Source organism: Pantherophis guttatus, chromosome 5 (assembly GCF_059756535.1).
Source record: "Pantherophis guttatus breed Tessera chromosome 5, ASM5975653v1, whole genome shotgun sequence".
In the NCBI taxonomy this organism is placed as follows: Eukaryota; Metazoa; Chordata; class Lepidosauria; order Squamata; family Colubridae; genus Pantherophis; species Pantherophis guttatus.
Window position 1 is genome coordinate 54,871,660 of NC_142067.1, and position 25,182 is coordinate 54,896,841.

General features: G+C 35.9%; 1 protein-coding gene and 1 long non-coding RNA gene across 3 annotated transcripts in view; one reads left to right on the top strand and one right to left on the bottom strand.

The window, feature by feature from the left end:
• The first annotated feature begins 131 nt into the window (after positions 1-131).
• Positions 132-25,047, top strand: LOC148113374 (uncharacterized). Its single transcript, XR_015734475.1, has 3 exons — positions 132-255; positions 21,909-22,126; positions 23,233-25,047. It is a non-coding gene; the product is annotated as an uncharacterized LOC148113374 (long non-coding RNA).
• Positions 14,135-25,182, bottom strand: part of BRWD1 (bromodomain and WD repeat domain containing 1) — a 76,834-nt gene continuing 65,786 nt past the window's right edge. For both annotated transcript variants that reach the window (XM_034403794.3, XM_034403711.3), the window contains exons 38-42: positions 24,778-25,013; positions 22,276-22,443; positions 19,284-20,174; positions 17,336-18,178; positions 14,135-16,699 (exon numbers count right to left, since the gene is read on the bottom strand). In XM_034403794.3, the coding sequence (XP_034259685.2) occupies positions 15,669-16,699; positions 17,336-18,178; positions 19,284-20,174; positions 22,276-22,443; positions 24,778-25,013 (3,169 nt within the window). In that variant the 3' untranslated portion in view covers positions 14,135-15,668. The remainder of the gene's footprint in view (positions 16,700-17,335; positions 18,179-19,283; positions 20,175-22,275; positions 22,444-24,777; positions 25,014-25,182) is intronic.

Sequence of the window (25,182 nt, forward strand, 5' to 3'; positions counted from 1 at the left end):
ATGGAAACTGCTCCAAAGGCACTCGAGGTGTAATTTTAAAACTCTTCAATAAACAGAAATTGTATATGACAAATAATCAGGCTGCCTACTTTCCATGCCTGGTTCTTGCCAAGGAATTTCATCATTGAGGACTAAGGCTTAAGAACAAGCCTTTTATTGTTGTGATATATGCAATCATCTCAGTGTGTTGGATTTCAGTTCCCATCCTCTTCAGAGGGCTGACCATAGATATGAAACATGAACTGATATTCATCTGTAAGTAATAATTAGCTAAATTTCTCTGTGTGTATGGTGGGCAGCAAGACTACCACTTTATTTGCAAAAATGAAGCATTGTGCATAAATTCATATGTTACTAGGTAGTTACCTATTATATCTGTCAGTATTGCTCAGTGAATTGTTCTGTTTTGAATTGTATTGATCTCTGCTTGCAAGGAGGTACCTAAAAAAGCTAGACAACAAGGAGGAGAAAGGTAAGAGGATATTTCTTGCACAGAATCTCCCATAATTTAGAATACATTGTTGTTGTAGGCAACATTGCAGGTGTGTTAATGCAAGGCTGAGCTGCAGTCACCCACATACTGTGATCAATATATTTTAGAGCATGAAAATCATTTCTAGTCACAAAATAATACTTGGAAAATTCTTGAGGTATTTAGCATTATATACCTCAAATTCCATACACCTACCTTTCCAAATTCACTAAGTTAATGTTTGAAAACCCTGGATTTTGTTTTTTGTGAAATATTCAAATTTTAAATCATTGCTCCAAAATTCAGAAAGATAAATTACAGATTGATATTCATACTCAGTGAGTAGATTAACATTCTACTTGATAATACAAAATAGAACTGACAATAATATACTCGCTCAGATTCTAGCTGGCAAACACTACTCCAGGAGTAGGTAAACAATAGAGGTGCTCATTGGTATGTTCTCAGCTTGTATTTTTAAGTTTCAACAGTAAAATCATTCACTTTTTAGTAGACTGCACAAATTATGTCAACTTTAATGCTATGCTTGGTAAGTCCATGGTGCAGTTTAAATGACAGATATGAAGTAATGAATGACATTACACTTTCAAGGGAGAGAATGGAGGGAGAGCAAGAAAAAGCTGGATTTACTGTAGATCTGCATCCTAGGGTTTGAGAACCTCTTCCAATGCTTATTCGTTTGTTAATCGAGGTAGTGGTTTGTATCTATGAAACTTATCTGATGTAATACATTTCTTGTTTTTAGAAAATAGGTACAGTATGTCAGATATTATACCCCAAATTTTCCTAATATGTTAACTTTCTGCTCAAAAAATAGTTTGCACCTTCAATAGAGAACATTCAGACAGCCAGGGGGAACTGGCTGGGAGTTGTAGTTCAATGCATCTGGAAAGTATCAAATTGGGAAGAACTGTGATATATTTAGGTCATACCAGATAAGATTATGCATCCATAATTGGTCAGTTTAAGCTACAGCAGTCCAAGCACATGTTTGAAAATGGAGACATTATAGAGAGACTCTCATGCTAATTACTCAGGATGTATGAACGGTGTGGTTTATTGGGATAAACTGGATGCTTTATACCTGTAGACATCACATCAGTATTTTCCTCAGCATATAGCAGAGTGAAGTGTTATTTATCATTTTCTCTGTCACACAGAGCAGGATTTGGCTTGAACTGAACTATACACAGCCAGAACAATTGGCAAAGGCAACCTAACACTTCTTGCCAACTGATTTATTGCCAATGTTAAGACTACCAGGCTCCTGTCAACTGATGCTATTTCTTTGGGGTACTTTGCTGGGTTTACAGCCAGTGTACCATGATGTAATGTCTCTGGTTTCTAAGATACATAGTAAAGTAGCTGATAGTATGAAACCTATATCATAATTTAAAAAGGAATGCAGTTATTTCAGATGAGCTTTCATGTTTTTCTCCATTTAGCTCAATTATGCATGGTGAGCTAATGTGTACTGCCATTCCTTACTTCACACATTATATCTTTTCTATTCCCTGTGCACCTTTCACAATACATTTACTGCTAAATGCTAAAAATATACTTTATTTTGGAAATGAATTGCTACCTGAAAGACCTTTTGGTTTACTTCAGCCACACATTATTATGAAAAAGGCATGAAAATATAATGAGGATAATAACATAATGATGAAATAATTTCTCATTTCTATTGGTGGCGGTTTCTTCTAGGAGGGTTTCAGTGGCCCCTGGAAAGTATACCCTGTTTCCTCCAAAATAAGACATCCCCTGATAATAAGTCCAATTGGGCTTTTGAGCGCATGGCAATAAGGCCAAGGGCTTATTTCAGGATTCAAAAAAAAATATAAGACAGCGTCTTATTTTGGGGAAGACACGGTAGCATTGTTGTTTTCCACTTCTGGGTTAGGATAAAACCCAAATATGAGGATATCCTGTTATTATTGTTCTGTCCCCGTACCACGCACACACCCAACCAGCCAGCTGAGGGTTAAATAAACTCTTCAAACTCTCAACGTCAGTGATAAGGAACTTGGCAGCAACTCCGTGGCTGCCTGCCAAGATCTTTTACTCCGATAACACAGACAAAAATACACACAGTTTGAATAGTCCAGTTTGTAATTAAATCCACAGCAAATAGGTGTTGTGTCCGAAGGTGCAAAGTGCCTCACCAGAGGTTAGCTTTGTCTGTCACAGAGTCCGAATGGCCACCACACTCACTTTTATAGCCTGTGGGGTGTGGTCCAGTGACTCAGCTTAATCTCTGGCATGCCTCCTTTTCTGCTGCGCCCGCTTGTCTCTCCGACGATGGCGTGGGTCCAATCACAATGTTTCTTCGTCATTATCCGACGGCTCGGAAACACCTGGCTCCTGGCCAATCTCTTCTCCTTCGGGAGACACCTGAGGCATTGCCAGAGAGGAGGGTCCTGGAGAGGGAGGCCTGGCCGTCTCCTCTCCTTCATGTTCGGAGCCTTCTTCCTCCGAGAAGATAGGCTCGGAGGACGGAGCCACAACACTTATCAGTGTAGATGCTTCACCCAAAGGCATCTACATTGTGTACAAACTAACAATATTCAGTAAGAACAATAACGCAAGCAGTCACAATGCAATTAAATTGCAAATATTAAAACAATATTCCTTTTTCAAAAGCATTCTAAAAGGCAGACTGGTAATGCAATTTGTAGTTGCCACTCAAGAAATGTCTATGGGTATAGGCAGGCTTTCTAAAAGGTAGACGAAGTGATTTGGGCATCGACATTGAGAAGGCCTGATTCCTGACTACCCTTCAATGAACCAAATCCACCATAGGGACCTTGAGCAGCTAATAAATTATTTTAGGCAATTTTAGTCGTCAGGAAACTGATTCTTGAGTTTTTTCCATTTTGGGGGCACAGTTAATATTTTGGGGAGAGACATACTTCTCCTCCAAGACCTAGTTTCAATAGACTGGCTGCTTCTCTGTTTGTTGTTGCCATTGTTTTTTCCAATCTATGTCTCCTATAGCAATGTGGCTCCAGCTTTATATTTTTTTGTGTGGATTTACTCAGCCAATCCAGGATCATGTAATGAATCTCATGGTTTCAGGATGCTTTTGGTGACAAAGAAAAACTGCTACTGAAGGCAGAATGAAGGGTCCTAGATTTTGTTTGTTTGTTTGTTTGTTTGTTCATGCCACCCATCTCACTGATACAGTGACTTTGGGTAGCTTATAATGTAATAAAAGGATTATAAAGGTAATAAATACAAAGTTATTAAAATTAAGAGAATTAAGTAGTAAAGTAAAAAGTAAGAAGTTGGCAACATGGGCATGGGGAACTTCTCTCTATCCCGTCAACCATCCCCAACACAGTGCACTCCTATGGGGGCCCCAGGCTAGCCAGCAGGTTTTCAGGCTCTTCCAGAAGAAGTGGAAGGGGGAGGATCTCACCTCTAGCAGGAAAATATTCCAGAGGGCAAAGGCCACTGCAGAAAAGGCTCTTCTCCTGGATCCCACCAGCTGAAATTCTTTAGCCAAGGGGTCCCCAACCTGTTTAGAACCAGGCTGCACAAGCAGCAGGCATGCTTGCTCGTGCATGCACTCCACTTGTACGAGGAGGTGAGTGATGCACTTGCATATGAATCTCCATTTGTGTGAGTGGTGGGATCTTGCCATGGGTAAATTTGTAGCTGTGCGCGCTCACCCGCTCACCCACTGCTCATGCAGAATCATCCCTTCTGCCCCCCACTGCTGTCAGTAGCCCACAAAGTTGGAAGGTTTGCTGCTTTAGCAGACAAGATCCAAAGTAGGCCTCTTCTGCTACAGTGGGAGGCTATTCCCATTGGGAATGGGGATAGATCAATCATAAACTAATAGAAATAGACAATTAAACCAATTTTAGGTCTAAATAGATGAATTAAGTTTTCTTTATGATGATCCACCACCTCAAGAAACTGTCAAAAAGAAAAGAAATTGGTAATACTGGTTAGAAAATCATATACGGTAATAATAATAAATCATAATAAAATCTACCATCCTATTTTTTCAATTTGTGAGATATCATATGATTTCAAACAGAGGTAGAAACCTTTCCATGGCTGATGGTTAGCCTTTTGTTTGAATGAGGTAGATCTATAGCAAGCAGGACAATAAAGTGAAGAAAATGGATCAATGACTTGCATTATATAAACGAATACAGGTAAGATTTTTCAGCTGTTTATTTGGCATGAAGTCTGACCATTTATTTATTTATTTTTAGTTGTGCCTACGTTTGTTTTAAGGAACAATGTCATTTTATCTCAATTTACTTCAACATCAACAATGAGGCTTGCCTCCACATCAGATCAATCTAGAACAGTGTTTCTCATACTTGACAACTTTTAAGATGCTGGCTGGAGAATTGTGGGAATTGAAGTCCACACGTCTTAAAATTGGCAAGAGTGAGAAATGCTGATCTAGAGAGGTCCTCTTGAATTGGTTCCTCAAACCTCTAATATATCAGCCTTCATTTCAGTGAAATTTCCACATGATATGTGGGCAGCTGGTTGGTCTTAGGAAGGGATATATCAATTGTCCTGCAGGCAGAGCTTGTTGTATTTTCTGGACTGTGAACAGAAAGATGAGAGTTTGGGGAATGAAGGACAAATTCATATCCCTGGTGAATAAAATCAGATCAAATATATCCTTCTGAGAGGCAATTAAACAGAGATTATACCACAAAATGTATGAATATACTCAGCATATATAAAAGAACCAAAAACAACCAAGAGCCTTGGTACTACAGTGGTTTAAAGCACCCTGTTATTAACACAGCTGCCTGCAATTTACTGCTGGTTCGAATCTCTCCAAGGCTCAAGGTTGACTCAGCCTTCCATCCTTTCTAAGGTAGGTTAAATGAGGACCCAGTTTGTGGGGGCAATAAGCTGACTTTGTATAAATATACAAAAGTATGAAGACTATTGCTGAACGCACTGTAAGCCGCCCTGAGTCTCCGGAGAAGGGCGGCATATAAATCAAATTAAAAAAAAAAACAAAAAAAACCAGGGCACTTTATTGAGGTCCCAAGATGGAATAGATCAATTACTATAATAGCAATAGCACTTAGACCAGGGGTCAGAAACCTTAAACATTCAAAAAGCCACAAAGGTCCTAACTGGAAGCCCTCGTTCAATTCTGGAGCCAACCGGAAGTCCGGTTCCCCCATCATAATCTCCTAGTGCGGTGTCCTTTTTCTTCTCCCTTTCCTAACCGAAAGCCCTATCAATTGTAGAGCCAACCAGCAATAGGGAGCTGCAGCAGAGGGATGAAAGAGCCACATGCGGTTCCAGAGCCGTGGGTTACTGACCCCTGACTTAGATTTAAATAGCGATTCACTGTGCTTTACAGCCCTCTCTAAGTGGTTTAGAGTCAGCATATTACCCTCAACAATCTGGATCCTCATTTAATTCATTACTTATCCAGAGTTCACTTTATTGTATATAGTTTTGCTTTTCATTTCACTCTATTTTGTAAAGAAATGAAAAGCAAATTCTTACTTCATATGCAGTCTATTCTAATCGCTCTGCTTTTCAACAGTAATTTACTTTCCACAGTGCTGCTACAAGAGGAAAGAGTTAAGACTTAGAAGCACTGGTATAAATTTCAGTGGAGCCCAAGCTGTTTTAAGCCAGAGATAAGTTTTCATAAGGATGAGTATTTGTTCTGAATGCAAAACTATAGATAGTATCAAATCACAAACAAAGTTGAATCTTTAAATCCCTAGGTCCAACTAAGGAACACTATACAGCAATTTTGGGCATGACTCACTTTCTTCTGAAATGTAACTTACCTTTACGATCATACTATTTTTATTGGCCCTATTAGGTTATTAAATATGTTGTATTCTGCAAGACTGGACATAATCAGTGGTAATTTTATGAACCAGAGTATGTGAAATATAGTTTAGTAAATAAGCGCTCATGTGCAAAGTAAGTTTAGTAAGGTTATAGACCAGGGGTGTCAAACTTGCGGCCCGCGGGCTAGATGTGACATGCATTGGCCACCATCACCCCCATTTTAGCAAAGGGGGGGAAGTTGCAATACATCACATGATGATGTGTTGTCATGAGTTTGACACCCTATCATAGGCCATTGGGGGTGGGGGAGAGGAGGTTAGCTTTTCTCACTATTAAGATTATTTTCAGATAATATTTTAGTTAACATTTGTAAAAAAAAGTATTGGAATTTGAGCACTCTTTTGACATCAGATCAAAACAGAGGTACATTTATGTAAGCTTTATTCATTAAAGACAATGATTTATTCTTCTTCAGTATTCACCACATTTCAGGGTCAAAAAAAGTCAGTTACATGGACTTTTAAAGGTTTAACAGAAAAAACAAAAGTTATTGAAACTAATGGTATAGTCCTAGAACTAAGAGACATAAAAAATCTTGCCTAATCAATATATTTTAAAGTAGACACATAGCCAAGTAACTTGAGACCTTTCAAATCTGTTCAATAATTACCACCATACTGCAGCCATTTTATATATCTCAGAAACAAAGTATTAAGCTCTGGCTCAGTGACACAGAGTTTACAGTGGACTATAAATTAGAAGAGATGGACTAATATATTAACAAGTTACCAATTAACTTACTTTCCCAATGAAAACAGGTATGCTGAATAAATCAGGAAGGCACCAGTTACCTGTTTTTGGGAGAAGGAAAATTTTGATCCTAATAACTTTTTAATATGTAAGATGAATTCCAATAATTAACATTTATCCTGGGAATTATTGTTTCTGCTATGCCCAGCAAGCTGAAATTTATTTTTGACTCAATTCGCTTTATACCATGACTTACTTCTCATAACATAATTGCAATATTTAGCTCACAACTTTCATGCCACAAAACCCACAATCTGATCAATGACTTCTGTTCAAATTGAAAACCTGCAAGAAGATATTTGGCGCATCACTCTAAATACAGTTTAAGATTAGGTTTTTTTCAACTTCCTCTGCGTAGAATAGCATGGAAATATAACATATGGAGTTAGCACAATGGCTGATTGGATTTTGATTGCTCTGAAACAGAGCCAAGTTTAAAGTGGAGAGTGCAGCCTGAAAGGAAATGCAGTAGACACTAGACAATTTATTTGTTTCTGAGAAGGGACCTGGCTGACAGGCTGCTTCGAAGGTGGCTAACAAAACCAGTATGTTTCCATCTGGAAGCCATATGGGGAACTCAGTTACTATCTTGAAAATGCTATAATAGATACAAGTACTTGGAAAACAGATATTGCAGTTTTCTAAAACTGGAGCAGATCAAGAGTATAATGACTGACCAATAGCCCCAATGAAGACTTGAAACAGTTAACCTGAAAACAAATACATAATAAAATAGCATCAAATCAATGCACTGAAACTTGCAAAGGCAGGTAACTGTTGAATATCAAAAAAATGGTCTTGGGGACTGGCAAAACTCCTATTCACTTCACACACATTTCAATTAAAACATCTTCATTTGATTGCCTGGCAGAGGGAGGGAGGGAAGGAGGAAGGGAGGGAGGGAGGAGTTGCCTTACACTGAGAACTGATCCATTTTACTCAACATTATAATGGAATGCTCTAGGATTCAATAACAATGACAATCCTAAAGAAAAGGACATGCATTATGACATTTCAGTTTGTGTCTGAAAGCATCTTTATCCAAGAACAAATATTGCGTTGTTTCCATATGAAAAATATAAAATTGCCATGCTCAAAATTAACTATTTCTCTTGTTTCTCAGTGCATGTTCATGGGCAATTGTGTGATTCAGTACTAGCAGCAAATGATCAGCATGCAATACCAGTAAGCAGGACCTCTGGTAAAAGAAGGAAAATATTCCTAATTTCGTTTTTTTAGTCTAAGATTCATATTTACCCTGCACAAAATGCTGCACAAAAATGTTCCAAGAATGTAATGTAATATAATTGCATTATATTGCAATGTAATTGCCCATATCTGCCATCAGTGTTTAAAAGTTCTTCGGTAATCTTAGTTGGAGAAATAATTCTACTTTAGCAATCCTGACATCAAGAAAGGTCAGCCTAGAAAGATGTTGGAAAATGTGAAGTTTTTATTGTCTGGTGAAGCAGAAGTTGTGAAGGGACAGGGATAATTCTTTGAGAATATTGTCCCAAAATGTATGTGTCACCCAATAAATTGCACAGGGAAAAACAAAAGGAAGAAATGTGTGGGAAGACTTTAGCACAACTTGTGTTCTCTGGGGAAGTCTAAGAGAAAGGCGCAGAAGACACTGTCAAGTCTTATAATTGATGGAGACAAGACCTTACAACATTAAATTAGCTCATGGAAACATCTTTATAAATTTACCTCCCAGATGCTGTTCAAAATAAAACAGAACGACAAAATTTAAAAATGTTATCCATGTGGTTTGCACAATTTATAAATTATTTACCAGTGCATGCTGAAAGTTATTATTATATGTTACTATTGCCTGAAAAAAAAACCCAAATAGGAACAAACATAAAATGAATTGCCTAGTGGATTTCCTACAAGCTAGTTATTGGGGGGGCGGGGGGGGGGATAACTTATCTTAAACAACATTGCCCTCTTGTGTTTGTTATCTAAAAAGCTATCACAATATTTGCAGTAGAAAATCTAGAGTTCTTTAATACAATGTATTCTTTGTTTTTTCGATGGAGTAATGATTATTTGTTTCAATAAGAAAAAAAAAGTGAAATGTAGTAGAATCTTGTACATGCAGTTATGTACAAAAGCAATGTTCCATAAACCTCTAGTTTCAATTGTACATTAATCTTTAAACTCTTCTGAATCAGTGTATATATATATTTGAATCCAAATGTTTCTAACTTTTTACATGTTCATCAAACATGATAAAATGACTGTTCATTTTGTTGTTAACAACATAAATTTGAAGTGCCTTTATATATTCTAGAGAATTTCTCTGGTGACATACCAAGGATTCTCTTTAAAATTCTCTTTAAAATTATAACATAGTCTAAATTTTGATCCTTTCATCCACTTTTCTCATTGTTCCGTATGTATATTAGAACCCAATTTTTTAACCCATTTTATCATACATTTTTTATTCGTTCTTTTTCAAATTTCAAAAAAAGTTTATACCTTTTAGCAATTGTTCATTATTTGTACACAATTCTCCTTAAAACTCAGTCTTACAATGTTCAAAACCGTAAATTCTTTTGTCTACTTAAATTTAATAATTGTAAATAAGAGAACCATGGACAACTATATTCATTTGCCACCAGTTTTTCTTTAAATTGTATTTTACATTTCCCTTGATTTATTTTAATATCTTGTGATAAATTAGCAATTTGTTTGCCTATTATTTGTCTATAAAATGCTTTTTGTGCTGAGAGCTACTGTTTTGGGACACAATCTATTCCATATTCACAATATGGCATGTTTAACATAGTGATTTTTACAATTCATATTACCCTTGATTACCACAAATATCCATGCCACCCAAATCTCAGGTCACGTCCTTCTAACTCAAAGTGCCTTCTAATTATCAACACCTACTCTTTCATATAAACCAAACAAGAAGCTTCAAAATACAATTTTTGGATGGGGAAGAACAGTCTTCAACTCAAGCCTAGAAAGATCAAGTTCTTGTGGGTTTCAGCACCCCTGAATTTTTTTAAAATTGTAAAGTTTCTCCAGAGTTGCTCATTCCAGTTTTTCATTCCACAGTTCATATATATATAACTATTATTAATTTTCATTTTACCTTTTAATTCCGTAAAGAAAAAAGGATTTTCATTAGACAGCTAGACAACACAGTAGTAGATTCTCTTGAAGTAATAGAATCTACAGAACTCCCAGGAACAGTTCTCAATGCAATGCAGAGGCATTGAATTGAGATCATCCAAAGTCTGTATCTAAGAGAAGGAAAAGCACTACAACTATTCCTAATACAAGCTTTCTGGTTTCTCAAAGTAAGGACTACTGTGTCCTATAAGAATACAGGAAGGGTGCAAGGGTATATAAGTCCAATAAGTCTAATAGACATATTTTACACTTATCACACCAATGGACACAAAAGTGTGGATTGAATCAAAGAAAAAGTAAAGCAAAAATTTTACTGCAGTGGGACTAAATATGCAAAATCCAGTGGTAATTGCCAAAAACTAGGGAACTGCAAGAACTGAGTGAATGAACCATTCCAGCCCTGGAAACATACCTCCTGGGAGTATCTAACCCAAGATTGTGTGTGTGTGTGTTTTGTCAGGGTAGTGATTTAAAAGCTGATCAGCTGCTACAATGATGCACTGATGTAATGATGAGAATGAATCAGCAAAGTTTTTAGCTGTTATACCTTTAAGAGCTTGTGTAAGAATAGACTCCATTAGGGCATCCCTCTCTCTCACCATGTTCTTCCCTGCTGTAATTTACTAATTGTTTGACTTCTGCCTATAGTACATGTATTTATAGTATATACTCTTTTGTAGATAAAACCACTATTTATTACAAACCTGTTTGCTGTTATTGCTCCTGTAGTAAAGCTGTGTGCACTCTGACACGCACACACTCATTCATCTTTGTGAACTATGCCAAGATATGGCCTGAGACAGTACCTCTAACTTAAACTGATACTAGGAATAAATCAAACCATAATTTTTTGGCAAGAAAAGGTGGCTGCCAACTATCCTGACAAATGCAGTGCCCATTTTATTGTCAGGGCGATGGAAAAGACTGCTCATGGTACAGAAAAAGTCAGATAAGCCCCTATCATCATGAAATCAACGGCTCAATGAAGAAATTCAGTGGAACATGAATGTCACAATTAGAATGTTTATTAAAGAATGTGTCAACAATTAGATACCTGCATATAAGGTTGTACTATTCCCCAATATGGAATTTTCTTTTTCAAACTTGTACATGCAGTGATGTGACGGTTACTGGAGCCGATTGGGAGGGAGAGAAAAATCTTTTGGAACAAGAGCTTTGTGAAACGGGAACAGAATATCCTGATAGTTGCTTGCCCAGCAAAATCTGAGACCTGAGTTGAAAAAGATGCCATGCTGGTGTAATCTGCATACAGATGTACAAATTGAAAAATTAGATCCTGAGACTGGGGAGCATCACAACTCAAGCAGCCTGGAAAGGTTCTACAGATTAGAAAGATGGCAGACCAGTTGAAGTGTCAGAATTTCCAGGAATTCAGTTCAAAGTTGGTTTGTATAAGAAGTGGCTTTCAAATAAATAAAAGCAGCACAGGGAATTCTACAGGGTGATATTTTTTTTGGACTAGATGTTAGAATGATGCCTTGATCAGAAAGGCCATCTTGTTCTACTACATGGTAATTTTCTCTATTAATCCAGTCCATTAGTTTCACACAGAGACGGCTGGCATATAACTTAATTTTTATATTTAATAAATTGAATGGGTGATACATTTGTTGAATTGTCTCCCTTTTTAAAAAAATAATTGCAACTTCCACTCATTGGACAGCTACATCAAATGGATTTTATGTGTAAAAGGGGATGCTAGTAGAGGGTGAAATTCATTCGTTTGGACTAGAGGATTAAGTAAGAAAACATAGTTTCCAATGTCTTGCATGCTGGAGCAGCTAAAGGGAGTCAATTAAATTTCCACACTGACAGTTACTAGACTAATTGCATGTGTGCAATGGCAGAACAAGACACACATTAGTTAACGTTTAACGTGCACAGTGGATTGCTTGAATGTAATCAGTCCTGCCTCTGATGGAAATAGAAAAGGGTCAGCCCTTTGGAAGATAAGAACAGAATTTGAACAAATTCAATTGAAGTCCTGACTCTTTATACAAGCCTTTGGCTGGAATAACTGAAGCCCTTTCTGAAGAGTGTGTTGTTGTAGCCCAGCATTAGCATATTTTGTTCCTTTAGCCCAGAGGTCAGCAACCTGCAGTTCTGGAGCCACATGTGGCTCTTTGGGCCCTCTGCTGTGGCTCTCTGTCGGATGATCCCACCACTGGCTGGCCCTGCCCCTCGCCCTGACTGGCTGGGTAGGTGTGGCTAGGAGGGGTCATGTGACTGGTGGAAGTGAGTGACATCGAGTTGGCCATGCCCACCCAGGTTTTGTGGCTCCTGGTGTTTTCTTTTCTGTGGGAAACAGGTCCAAATGGCTCTTTGAGTGCTTAAGATTGCAGACCCCTGCTTTAGCCTTTATTTCGTTCCTATCGTTTTGCTGCTATTCTTCTGCTTTTTAGTCTGTGAACTGTGCAGTTGCTGAGTCAAGCTGTATACAAATTAAGTAGGCAGGTAAATGAATGTTCTGCAATTGAGAAAAGTGTAGGACTACCCTCGTACCTCACAGCCTTTGATCAAATTAGAGATTTATTTATTTATTTTATTTATTTACCAAAAATTTATATGCCGCCCTTCTCCCTAAGGACTCAGGGCGGCAAACACAAGTTAAAAACATACAATAATAAAAAGTAAGATGGTTAAAACCCAGATTAAAACAACAACAATCAAAATAATAAAACCCAAGGATCAGGGTCAACCCATTTGTTGGAACAGCCAAGTCTTTAAGTCCCTACGGAAGGAGCAGAGATCAGGCACCATCCGAAGCTCGGTGGGTAACTTGTTCCAGAGGACAGGGGCACCTACAGAGAATGCTCTACCCCTGGACGTCGCCAGCCAACATTGTCTGGCCAGCGGTAGCCTGAGGAGGGCAGCCCTGTGAGAGCGGACAAGACGGTGGGAGGCAGGTAGGAGATGGTCCTGCAAATACCCTGGACCTAAGCCATGTAGGGCTTTAAAGGTAAGTACCAGCACCTTGAAGCGGATCCGGAGGACCACTGGTAGCCAGTGCAGCTCGCATAGGAGAGGTGTTACCCGGGAGTAACGGGGAGCTCCCGTAACCATCTGTGCGTCCTTGTTAAAAATAGTCTGATTTTTCTTAATCACAATTGGCCTGTCTCCCAAGGAGGGAAGGCTCTGCACCACATGCCTTTATGTTATACAGCCAGAGGATTGCATTATAAATTTTTGACATTCTAATCAGCAAGGGCAGAGTACAGGTTGTGTGCGTCCTCCCTCTCATACCACCTGGGATTTAAGGTGGATACCAGGTGATCCCCCCCATCCTCGCAAACACAGATGGTTGCAGCACCAAGCTTCTACCCCAACATACTTGCATACATAACCACTTGCCATTTTCCCTTCTCTTTCCCCAATTTTGTTCTTTCTCTAAATTACACATTGGGGGGGAGGGGGGAGAAACAGTGGTAGAGCAACCAATTGCTGTGTGTTATTTTTCGCAAAATAGCTATTTGCAAACTTACGCTTTCCGGGTATACCAAGCTGCAACTCAAGAATTCCCAATGGAAGTTCACGCTTTTAATCTAAGGCTTAAATAATTACCTTTTTCCAACCAAGGGTTGTTGAGTTTTTTTGAGTATTACCTAGATAAAGTATAGTATTTTTTAAAAAAACTTTAAAAATGTGAATATGAAAAGCAATTATCTTTTTTTCCTTAACTGCCCATAGCAGTAATATATAAGGTGTGAAAAGAAACTATTCAACCAAACTTAGTATTCCACTAAAGTTACCACAACATGGATTTGTCTTCTAATGTTCGCAAACAGTAATTGAAATAAAAGAACTTTTACTCCTTTGATTTTTCAAGGTAATTTGCAGCCATTACTACAATAATGATGTCATTTGAGAACATTCCATTTATTGTATGTCACTGGGCAAATTCAGTATTCATTCTAGTACCTTAAAGATTTTTGGGTGAAACTATTTAATGTTGTATTAGTTTTCTATAATATATATAGAACACAAACAGTTAAAATTCAAGATTATTCCAAAATTGCAAATAAAATTTTATGGGCAGTGCACTTCAGATAAATTACTGAACTTTGGGATTTCTCTTTATCATTTACTTCAGAAACAAAATTACATTTTTAAGTTCCTAAATAAAATATATTACATTCATCTTCACTTTAAATTCAGAAATGTGCAATTTTTCTCTAAAGCACATTTTAAACTTAACATACAAAAATAAAGAGTTCTGAATATTAGAATTTGTAGATAACCGTCTTATCTGGATAATTTTATTTTGAGAAATCAAAAAAGTGGAAGACAAAACCAACATTCAGGATTTTGTTTCATAAAAATATCACATACATAACCCTGAATAAATAATTCTCAAAATAAAATTTCATTAGGCCTGAAGAGAAAAATAAAACTGAAAGTCGTTAATAGTACTTTTGAAAAGGAAGTCACTAACATCTCATTATGTATACGCTTACATAGCAGCATGTCCTTCCCATTTTTCATATGCTACATGAAATGTAATGATTTTATTTCAACAATGCCAACTTAAACACCACCAACATGAAGGTGCTTTATTTAGTTAAATCAAGCGGTGGAGTGGTTCAATTGCACTAACAATCTGAATTATAAATAATTAAATTTGAGGAACTTTAGTAAATATTAAACTTTACCAATAACACCTTAAATATAGTATTCTACAGAACAGAAGCTTTAATCATTTTAAAGAAAAAGCACAAAACACAAATTTTCACAAACAAAAAAGGAAAGACCTGTATCCTAATGATCTTAAATTTACAGCATGGGTGCCGTATATTAAAAGGGATATGACAACAAATTTTAATCCACATATTTATAAAATCAATAAGCATTTTTAAATTATCTATTTGTTCAAGCTGTTTTTCCTCAAATCGCATTGCTCATTTTTACAAGTTGCTATAATATTTGGTAGCCATTTTTCACATTTTTGTTCTTTAAAATTAGTAACTATTAAGATTTGTTTACAATATATTCTAGTTGGTTCTATTCATTACTGATCAATTAAATATTAAACACCTTGGTAGTCAGATTCATCTGGTTCTGAACACACTAATATAGTATGACATAGGTAGTCTCAATCTGCAGCACCATGCTATTTAATCAAACAACATTAAAGCTGTTATCTAATGTTTATCCCCTCTTGTCACTTACTACACTAACAAACAAAATATTATTAAAGACAACAGTTCTGCCTTCATAATGAGGCACATTTTGGCATATGTGCACAGATAGGCAAGTGCAAGTCATATTATCAAAACAGAGCTTCCACATTTAACTTTTTCATAGAAAAATATAAATATATTCCCTGAATTAGAGGAAGAGAAGTTCCAACGTAAGTCTAGTATCACTAATAAAAGGAAAGTGAGCTAGATCTTCATGTTTCACAATCCTCTTCATCATCTGCATACCTTACAGTTTGCCTGCCCCTATTTCTAGTTCTGATTTTGGAGCGTCGATTTATTCTTTTGTATTTTGTGTAATGCAATTCATCAGAATCATTCTCTTCATTCACTTTTGGCCGTTTCCTTCTCTGAGGTATTCTGGAAGATTCAGAAAAGCCATTTTTATTTGCTGGCGTGGCTTTCCTTTTCCTTTTTGTTGTTTTTACGCCTCCATTTTTATTGATGGGTTTGGATTCTGTTTGAGTTTCTGAATCAGAAGAAAAATGGGAACTTCTATCAGGTTCAGATTTTGAGCTCTCTGGAATGCCTAGTTGTTTATTCTTTGACAAAGCACTACTTTGTCCCATTTTCTCCCTTTCTCCATTGTGCCTGGTGTTCCTCACATTTGTAAAATTATATTCCTTTTCCAGTTCAGAGTCTGCAGCAGAGTCACTTGTTACATTATCTTGACTTGAACTTTTTTGATCCTCAGAAGTAATGCTGCTGGAAGATTCTTCATCAAAATGTTTTACTGTGATTTTTTTACATACAGATTTGATAGAACCTTGTCTTGATCCATCGCTATGACTGCTCCTCTGTTTTAACACACTTTCTTCTTCAGCATCTAAATATCTTGCTTTTAGAGCTTTATTAGATTGCCTAGATGAATAAGAACAAGTCTGATTATTTCTCCCCTTTCTCTTATGTCCTTTCAGTTCTGTTTCACTATCTGAGTGTGAGGGTAAATCATCCAGTACTTTTCTAGCTGCAATAGAGGCACTGCGGAGTGGAAGTATTCTGTTCTTTTTTCTACAGTATCCAACTTCTGAGCTTGAGAATTCTTCCTTTGCATCACTAATAAGTTTTATTTTGCTTGCAGCCACAGCAGCACTTCGACGTGGAATTTTCTTTCCATTGAGGGTTTTAATATTCATTGACATGTTATTCAACTCTGTACAACTTTTGTAAGTATTTCTGTTCCTGAGTACTATTGGACTTTGGTTCAATAGCTGAGAAGCTGATTCTGTAGAAGGAAGAATTTCTAGATTAAATATTGTTACTTCTAAAACAAGTTAAGACAAATGATACAATACTTTAATCATAATTAGTCCAAATTTTATACACTTGGTGTACTCTGCCTAAAAGCTTATCTTGGCTTTTCCCTTCACTGTGAAAACATGCTGAAAACTACAATGAAGTTCTCAAATTCAACTACCATTTAGATATTTTTGATGCTAATCTAAGTGATTTTTGGAACTGCAAGTACTCATCAGTAATGTTAATATAAGAAACATTTTCTTATATTTTTCATTCATTGCAGTAACATATTGAAGGGAAAGTAAAAATTTTAAAAATATTAACTATCTATAGCAAAACAGATACATATTAAACAATATTTAATAATTTCTAGATGAAAAAGGAGGATATTGTAAAATATCAAGAAATCTGCATCCAAAACACTGCATAATTTTCTAATTTGTAGATAAAATTGCGTTTTCAAAAAACAAATAAATTATACATCCCTTGAATGCAATCCTTAATGTAAGAAATATTGTATTTATTTCATATAAAATATAATATACATTATAATTTGCACATAACACAACAAACATAACTTTCACTATTATCAAAGAAAAGATATCAGTATTATAAAAATTACCTTCTTTAATGTCATCTGTTTTTTCTTTCTTTTTCTTGGGTTGTGTTTTGACATCACTGTAGTTGGTGTAAGATTTGACCTTCAAATCAGGACAGCTGGAATCTACTCTGGTTTTAGATTGTGTGTTTTTTGAAGATTCTTTGCTATTTGGCAGAGAATCAGTTCCATTTCCTTTATGCTGTATTTCAGATTCATTTTTTGATTTTCCTGAAGAGTCTACTGTCTTCTGACACATGTGTTCCTCTTTAATATTGTCACTGTATTGGTCTAATTCAGAATCTCCCTCAAATTCAGAAGTGACTATAGCATTATGTGTAAATACAGGATGTTTATCAGGAATTCTATCTTTTGGCAGTTGGCTTTTCAGACTTTTCTTTAGAATGGGATTTATACTTTTATCATATGCAGTTCTAGGCTTGTGCCTGTGGGCTTTTTTAATATGCATTTTTTTTCTTTCAGCACCTTCAGAATATGAACTGTTCTCAGAGTCACTACCATCTATCTTGGCAGCTTTGGAAGACTGAATACACTTTCTTCTACAGTACTGTTTCCTTTTTGCTTCACCAGACTGTTGGCTTCCATCTGCTGAGCTATCTAATTGCTTTCTAGTTGCAGAAACAATACTGTGACAGTTCAGTTTTCTATTATTGTCACTGTAGGTTCTAGTAGTTTCTGAATTGGTGAAGTCTTCCTCATCATTCACAAGACTTAATTTATTAATAGTCACAGTACCGGGCAATTTTCCATAGATGTATTCTGATTTACAAGCTCCTGTCTGACAATCACTTTGGAATGGTCTTTTTCTGGTAGATTTGCTGAGCCCATTTGCTTTGGCAACAGAATCTATAAAGGCACACAGAATAATTATATTTAAATACACAATATAAAAGCATTAAGGACTCATAAAAACTGGTTGAAATAAACATATTTATTAACAACTGTAAATAATCTAGTTGAAGATAATAAAGGTAAGTAAATATCCTTGCAGCTAAGGCAAAATTTACTCATTATAATTATCAACCTCAGAAAATTTCATGACCTGACTGCAAAAACTAACAAATGTATGACAACATTTCAGTATATCAAATCATTAAATACTAGATTTAGTAGACAGTCAATCAAGGTTGAGGTTTTTAGCCCTGCAATTTGAAGAAATACTCAGTACAGCATCAAAACATGGCTGCCAATGAGATTCATAGGAAGAAAAACTTTTAAAGCCTAAAAAAAGTAATGGATATAAGGGAGATGGAATTTTGAGCCTACCTCTGCCAACTCTATTTCTTGCAGAATTGGTTTTCTAAGCTAATTCAAGCAATCTTCTTTCTCAGACACACACAATCCTTGTAACATATACATAACATGTACCTTGCTTATTGCTACTTAGCCCAATTTCTTATCTTTGCTACTGTATTCCAGTAACTTGCTTCCACAGCTTAATCTAAATTACTTCCTGCGCTGTACTGTATTACACCAACTTTTCCACATGTGATGCTCAATACATATTTTATTTTCCTGCTTGTTACCTTCAAGCCTCCCTTCAAATTAGGCAGTGGCAAAGTCGGTATAACTCATGTAGAGCAAGAAGTAATTGAGGAGATTGGGTTGGAAGCAAGATAGTGGATTACAAAGGGGTCAATCTATTCCTTCCTTTTATGGGATGAAGAAGTGAGGGATAAAATCAGAATTAGGCTAACCCTAACCCTGCATCTGTAACTGTCTATTGCTTATCTTTTTTTAAAAAAAATATGCACCTATCAAACAATATATTACAAATATTTGTTTGATGTGACTAAGGCTGTATTCCTAAAATGAATTAAGGTGGCTAAATTGCACTAAGACAGTAGACTAGAATACTTTGTTGTGCTAAATGAGACTAAAAGAAAAATATGGAGCATGCATTACATTACACCCTTTTATTCTAATACTTCATATATTTTAAATACATCACCTTTCCTGATGTCTTTTCTTCCCTGACTTTTTCTTGAGTGACTGCTATCGGTTCCAGATTCTAAATTAGATGAGTCATTTTGGCCATGTTTTGAAATTTCAGAAAATATTCTGATCTTTGAAGAAGAAGGAGTCTCATCATCCCTTCCTGACTCCACTCCTTCTGAATCACTCAATATTTTAGCTTTCCTGAAGCGAAATGATGTCCTTGTAAAAGTATGTCTTGTTAAAACTTTACATTCTTGCTCAGAATCTGTCTCAGAGCTGCTATTGGCATTAATTTTGCATGAAGATGACAACTGATGAACTGTTTTCTGAATGCTCTCATCATCTGATATGTGGTTTTTGGAGTCATCTTCTGAACATTCTGGGCTGTTTTTTGTTTTGGGAGATACACGGCAAGCAGTTCTCAAACGTTTTTTATAATCTTTAACAGGGTACCTCTTTGGTGTTTTTTTCATCCCACTCTCAGAATTTGAATTACCACTTTCAGATCCACTACTATGCCTTTTTTTAACAGCAAAATATTCAGTTTTAGGAGCTTTTCTTCTGTCAGACTGTTCTTCCAATTCTTTGTCACTTTCAGAATGCATGGAACTTTCTTCTTCAGAATCATTTAATAGTAACTTTCTGGCTGCAGCAGAAGCATTGCGATGAGGTAGTTTTCTGTTTTTGCTTCTGGTACCACCACTTTCTGAGCTGGAGAACTCTTCTTCCACATCACTCATCATTCTTAATTTATTAGCCGCCACAGTAGCACTTCTGCGTGGTATTTTTCTATACCTACCAAATCTATTGCTCAATGTTTCATAATGTTCATTTGAATTATCAGTTTTTCTTTCCCATATCCTTTTCCTTGCAGTCCTTTGGCTATCTGCATCCCCTCGTGAAGCTGGACATATAAATGAATGAATGAATACACACACACTTATAATAAACATTCTAAAAATAATTTTGACTATTTCTAAACTCCTAAATTATGCAAAGTGTTGAGGTTCTCACCTTTTTAAAGTAAATGTAGGTATGTGTTTTTTCATCTTTTATAAGCCATTTGGAGGAATATTTTCCATAGTTACATTTTTACTGACTGACTACATGCAGATAAAGATTTTAAATTTGTATTTAAATACATGAAGGGTGAATGGGCTGAGAGAAAAAAGAAGACTGAGAAAATTGTCCTTAGAGGCAGCTGATGAAATCCCAAAGAATTGAAAAGCTTTAAAGACTAAAGGGTAAAATGAATGAAATGCACTGATGTGGTGAAAGCAAGCATGGGTTGCAAAGCTAGAAAGAGATGTACAGTGAACAGTACTAATGTAAACTAGGTCAGCAGTTGGTTTTACTATGAAATACCTTTCTGATTACCAGCAAGAAAGCTTAATCTCATTTCTAGCCAGAATGCAGCGTTTAAGGCTTCTACCTGGAAAAAAGTCACTTTCTCACTCCTAAATTCTGCCTTCCAGAAAGAAGTAGTGGCTTTCTCCTTGCCACATTTTGAGGGCTCAGGAGGAGGGGGGTGGGGAGAAGAAAAGCAGTATATGAAAACAATTTTTCATATACACCAACTAATTCAGGGATCCTCAACCCGTTTAGAACCAGGCTGACAAATGGTGGGCATGGGCGCTTGCACCTGCGCCTGCTGTTCACACAGAACCACCACCACCACCACCCCACCATTGGTAGGCTAAAGAACATCATACTGGAGTAAGGAATTATATGGAATGATGCTAAGGACCAGTCAAAGGAGGAAAGGAATAATTTTTACAGATTGCCGTTTGAGTAATTTCCAGATTAATTTCTTATGTGTACATACGCTTCTGTATTTTGTAGAGTAATGCCCTTATTTATAAAGGAATAGTGTGATAAGCATGTATGCATGTTTTATTAATAGACCTCTATTTAGTTTTCTGGTGCCAACTGAAAATAATTAAGTTATTAGCTAACTGTCTGAAGTCCAATTTACCATCAGGAATTTTCCTTTAGTAAGACATATCTCACATTACTTGGGCATCCAATAATGGGTGGTACCATTACATCACATGATGCCATTACATGGGCATCAAAATGTTTTTATGTCCACAAGTACAAGGTTGCATTAAGATGCACTTTCATGTAATTATCCCATTCTACCCTAGATGGGGCATTTTGGGGAAAAAAAGATATTTAACAATATTTCAGACGGCTTTTGGAACAGGAATTATACAATTCCATTATTTTTGCTTTTTTGCATTATTTAATATAAACATTTTTGAAATTCTTTTAGTAGATCATCTCCGATTTGGGCTACTGTAATATGTTCTACCTAAGGCTACCCCTGAAAAACACTCAGAAGCTGCAACTGGTCCAGAATGCAGCACTGCTACTACTAGTAGTAGTAATAGTATTACTACTAGTAGTAGCAGTAATATTAATAGTGTTAAGTAGGTGGACCACAGTGTACACATATCAAACCACCACTTCATGAACAAAAAGTGGCTCCCTATAATTACTAGCATCCTGAACTCTGGGTACTGCTAGTTATCACCTATTAAGCCTTCATTGCACCAGGCCAGGTTATTTGTGACACTGCTTCTTTTCAATTTGTTATTTTCCTCCCATGGGATCTAACATAGTGATTATGTTTCAGGTTTCTTACATGGAACAATGTCATCTGATGGGAACGAAGAGGCATGGCTTCTCTGTTGCAACCACTTCCAACCCTGTTCCTGCTAACCATCAGAAATGTCCTGGAAACCTGTTTTTCCTCCCAGGCATTGAGCTAAAGTATTGGATGAACCCATCCAAATGGGAAAAAAAAGACTTGAATGGAATATGTTGTGGTTGGCATTTATTTTCTTTTGAATGGTGATTCTTTTTTACTTTTAATAATTTCTAAGCTGCCAAGATTTACTTTTATGCGTTGGTAGTCATATTTTAACAATTTTGATTGTCATTAAGTTGCTCAGGACTTATAGACATGACATACATTTTAATATATATAAATATATACATACCTATTTGGTTTTGCTGATATACTTTACTTCTAGTAATCCTGAATATACTTCGTTTTTCTCCAAAAGTTCCATTATGTAGCACTGGAGATGACAGAGCTGTAGAACTCTCTTTGCTCTCCTCTGAACTACTCAAAGATGAAGCAGTTGATGAATGTTCTAACTCACTTTCTGGAAGAGTTAAATGATATAAAGCTAATCAGAATTTTAAATATTTCTCTCATGTATTTAAACATAATAATAAATTGCAGACAGTCTGCATTTTGTATAACTAGATCTTAATGTATTATGTCAACAGAATAGTCACCAGTACTTTATTATGTGCTGTGTAAAGTTTTGGGAGCTCATAAGAAAAGTTTAAAACAATACAGAAGAAGAAAAAAAATGTCAAATCCTGCCACACAAAAATCCAACTGTTTAAGAAGGATTGCTGCATAAATGAGCTTTATATAATTTAAGGTTAATATCTCTCAAAGTTCAATAATTAATGCTAACTACAGATTTAAAAGATTTTTAAGTTAACTAGATCCCACTCCAAAGCCATTTAAAAAAAACTTAGAACTTATTTGCTTTTTAGTTACTTACATATGAAACACAGGGGTAATAAATTAGGTCTCAAAATAGAAATATTGCAATGTAAAATATAGGACATGTATATCAACTTTAGCAGAATAAAAATATGTTGATAAAGCTGTAATATTTTAAAAATAAAATTATCAGTCTTAAAAACACCAAACATTAAACCCCAATAGAGGTGACTGTTTTTCCTACATTTTGTTAACAATTTGACTATTTGGAATATTGGCTTATTTTCCCGTAATTTAAAGATAATGGAATTCTAAATAAATGCAAAATATTAAATTTATATAATAATCACATTGGAAAATGAGAAACACGTCCATGATTATTTGACATGTAATTACTTTGCAAAAGATTAATGCTGGCATATTCCAATCTTAGGAGGATATACCAAGAGATCCTGGAGGTTTCAGCTTTACCTCTCTAAAATCAGTGATAATTATCCACATACAGACACAAGATATTATGACTTCTGAAGAAGTTATCGCATCCAGGTTATGAAAGGACTATGGTGAGTTACATGTCCCTACAAATGAGAGATTGAAAGATTATGCCCTTGCATTCTGGATAATTGTGCCTCGTAAGGAATCTACAGGAACTGAGTTTCTTATGGTTGATTGTGAGTTGAGTGGCTTGGGAGCCAAATGATTACCATCATGCTCAAAATCATTGTGCAGCCTTGATGGACACTTGACTTGCAAAACCCCGCTTTTGGATCTAATAAATGTACAACTTAAGACAGATTTTCTGACCAGCAGAAAAAGAATGAAGATATTAATTGAGTCAATTTCTTTTTGGAATTAAGAAGAAAAAAATCGATATCTTGAAGATTTTAACTTAAAAGAAAAAGCTTAACTGGTCTATATTTAAGAATTTTTTAAAACAGATAAAGGAACAGTTATTTTAGAAGACCGATTTACTTTTGAGTACCTTTGAAAATAGTAAAGCTAACTAGAAAATCATGGGATTGTTGTTCATTAAGTTAAGATATATTTTACAAAATAACATGTTTTGTTACAAATCTTTAAGCTTGTAATTAAAGCACTTTTTTAAAAGGATTGAAGAAAATATCTGATGATGTCCTGGTCTATAAACTGTTCTTCCTTCTCCTTTTTTTGATGCTTTTCTTGTGGTCACCATTGTAATATTTATGGCCCAAAAGTGAAAACATGTAATTACTAGAATGGAAGTAAAATGCCAAGGAATTCAATGTTCTGATGGTTCTCCTTCTGAGGTCCCATGGCTGTGTTTTGCAATGATTTTGCAGAACACCAACATTTACAGTTTTTGGCAAAAGTGTGCCCATAGTGAACTATTGGTTCACTTAACGACCATAGCATTTACTTAGCTCTCTCAAAAAAGGTCATAAAATCATGGGAGGAATGTTCTGAAGGACAGATATTCCCAAAGACTGATGGTCAAAACTGAATCTGAATTGAATTCTATTTGTTTAAAAACTGGACACTGTTACGACGTTGACTGATACTTCATGACCAGTATGATTTCAAAAAGATAACTTAAAAGCAGAAAGAACTCTGAAAACAAGAGACGCTTTAAAGAATTTATAAACAGAATGACATGGCAGTGCTGTCCCTCTCAAAAACATTTGTAGGGACATTTAACCCACCATAGTCTTTCATGTCCTTGGATATCAAAGAGGTCACTCAGAGCCCCCTCCCCATGTGGTTGGGGTCCTTGGTGCTCTCTGAGCTTGGTTGTTTTCTTGCAGATGTTTCATTACCAAATTAGATAACGTCATCACCTTTAAAAACTGTAAATTCATAAAGGATTTTTTCCTCAGTATCAATTTTTTTAAAGAAAGAGTCCCACCAATTCCTTACTCTAAAGCCAAGCAAAGAAGGAAGCAATATTAATAAAAACTGGAGAGGGGTTTTTTTAAACCAAGTTTTAATTCAGTTCATTTACCTGTTGATAATGTACAACTGTGAGCTACTGCTGTGCTTCTGGTCCGTGTATTTGATCCAAAATACGATGCAGAGTTAGAGTCAGAAGATATTCCAGCAATACTACGAGTAGAACTAGTAGTAAACACCTTATGGCTTGTGAAACAGGATTTTTTGCCTGATGTATTTTGATTAGAAGAGTTTTCTGTCTCAGACTGAATTTCTGTTTGAGATTTACACTGCTTCTGTTTTCCGTTTCTTAACATACAGAATAAAAACGATATGTATTTGATTAATGTAATTTGTTTTCTAAATGCTTTGGTATTTAATTATGCTGTACTGGTTAAGACTTTGGGCTATTATTTATTTATTTTATCCTACTTTTATTATTTTTTATAAATAATTCAAGGTTGCAAACATACCTAAT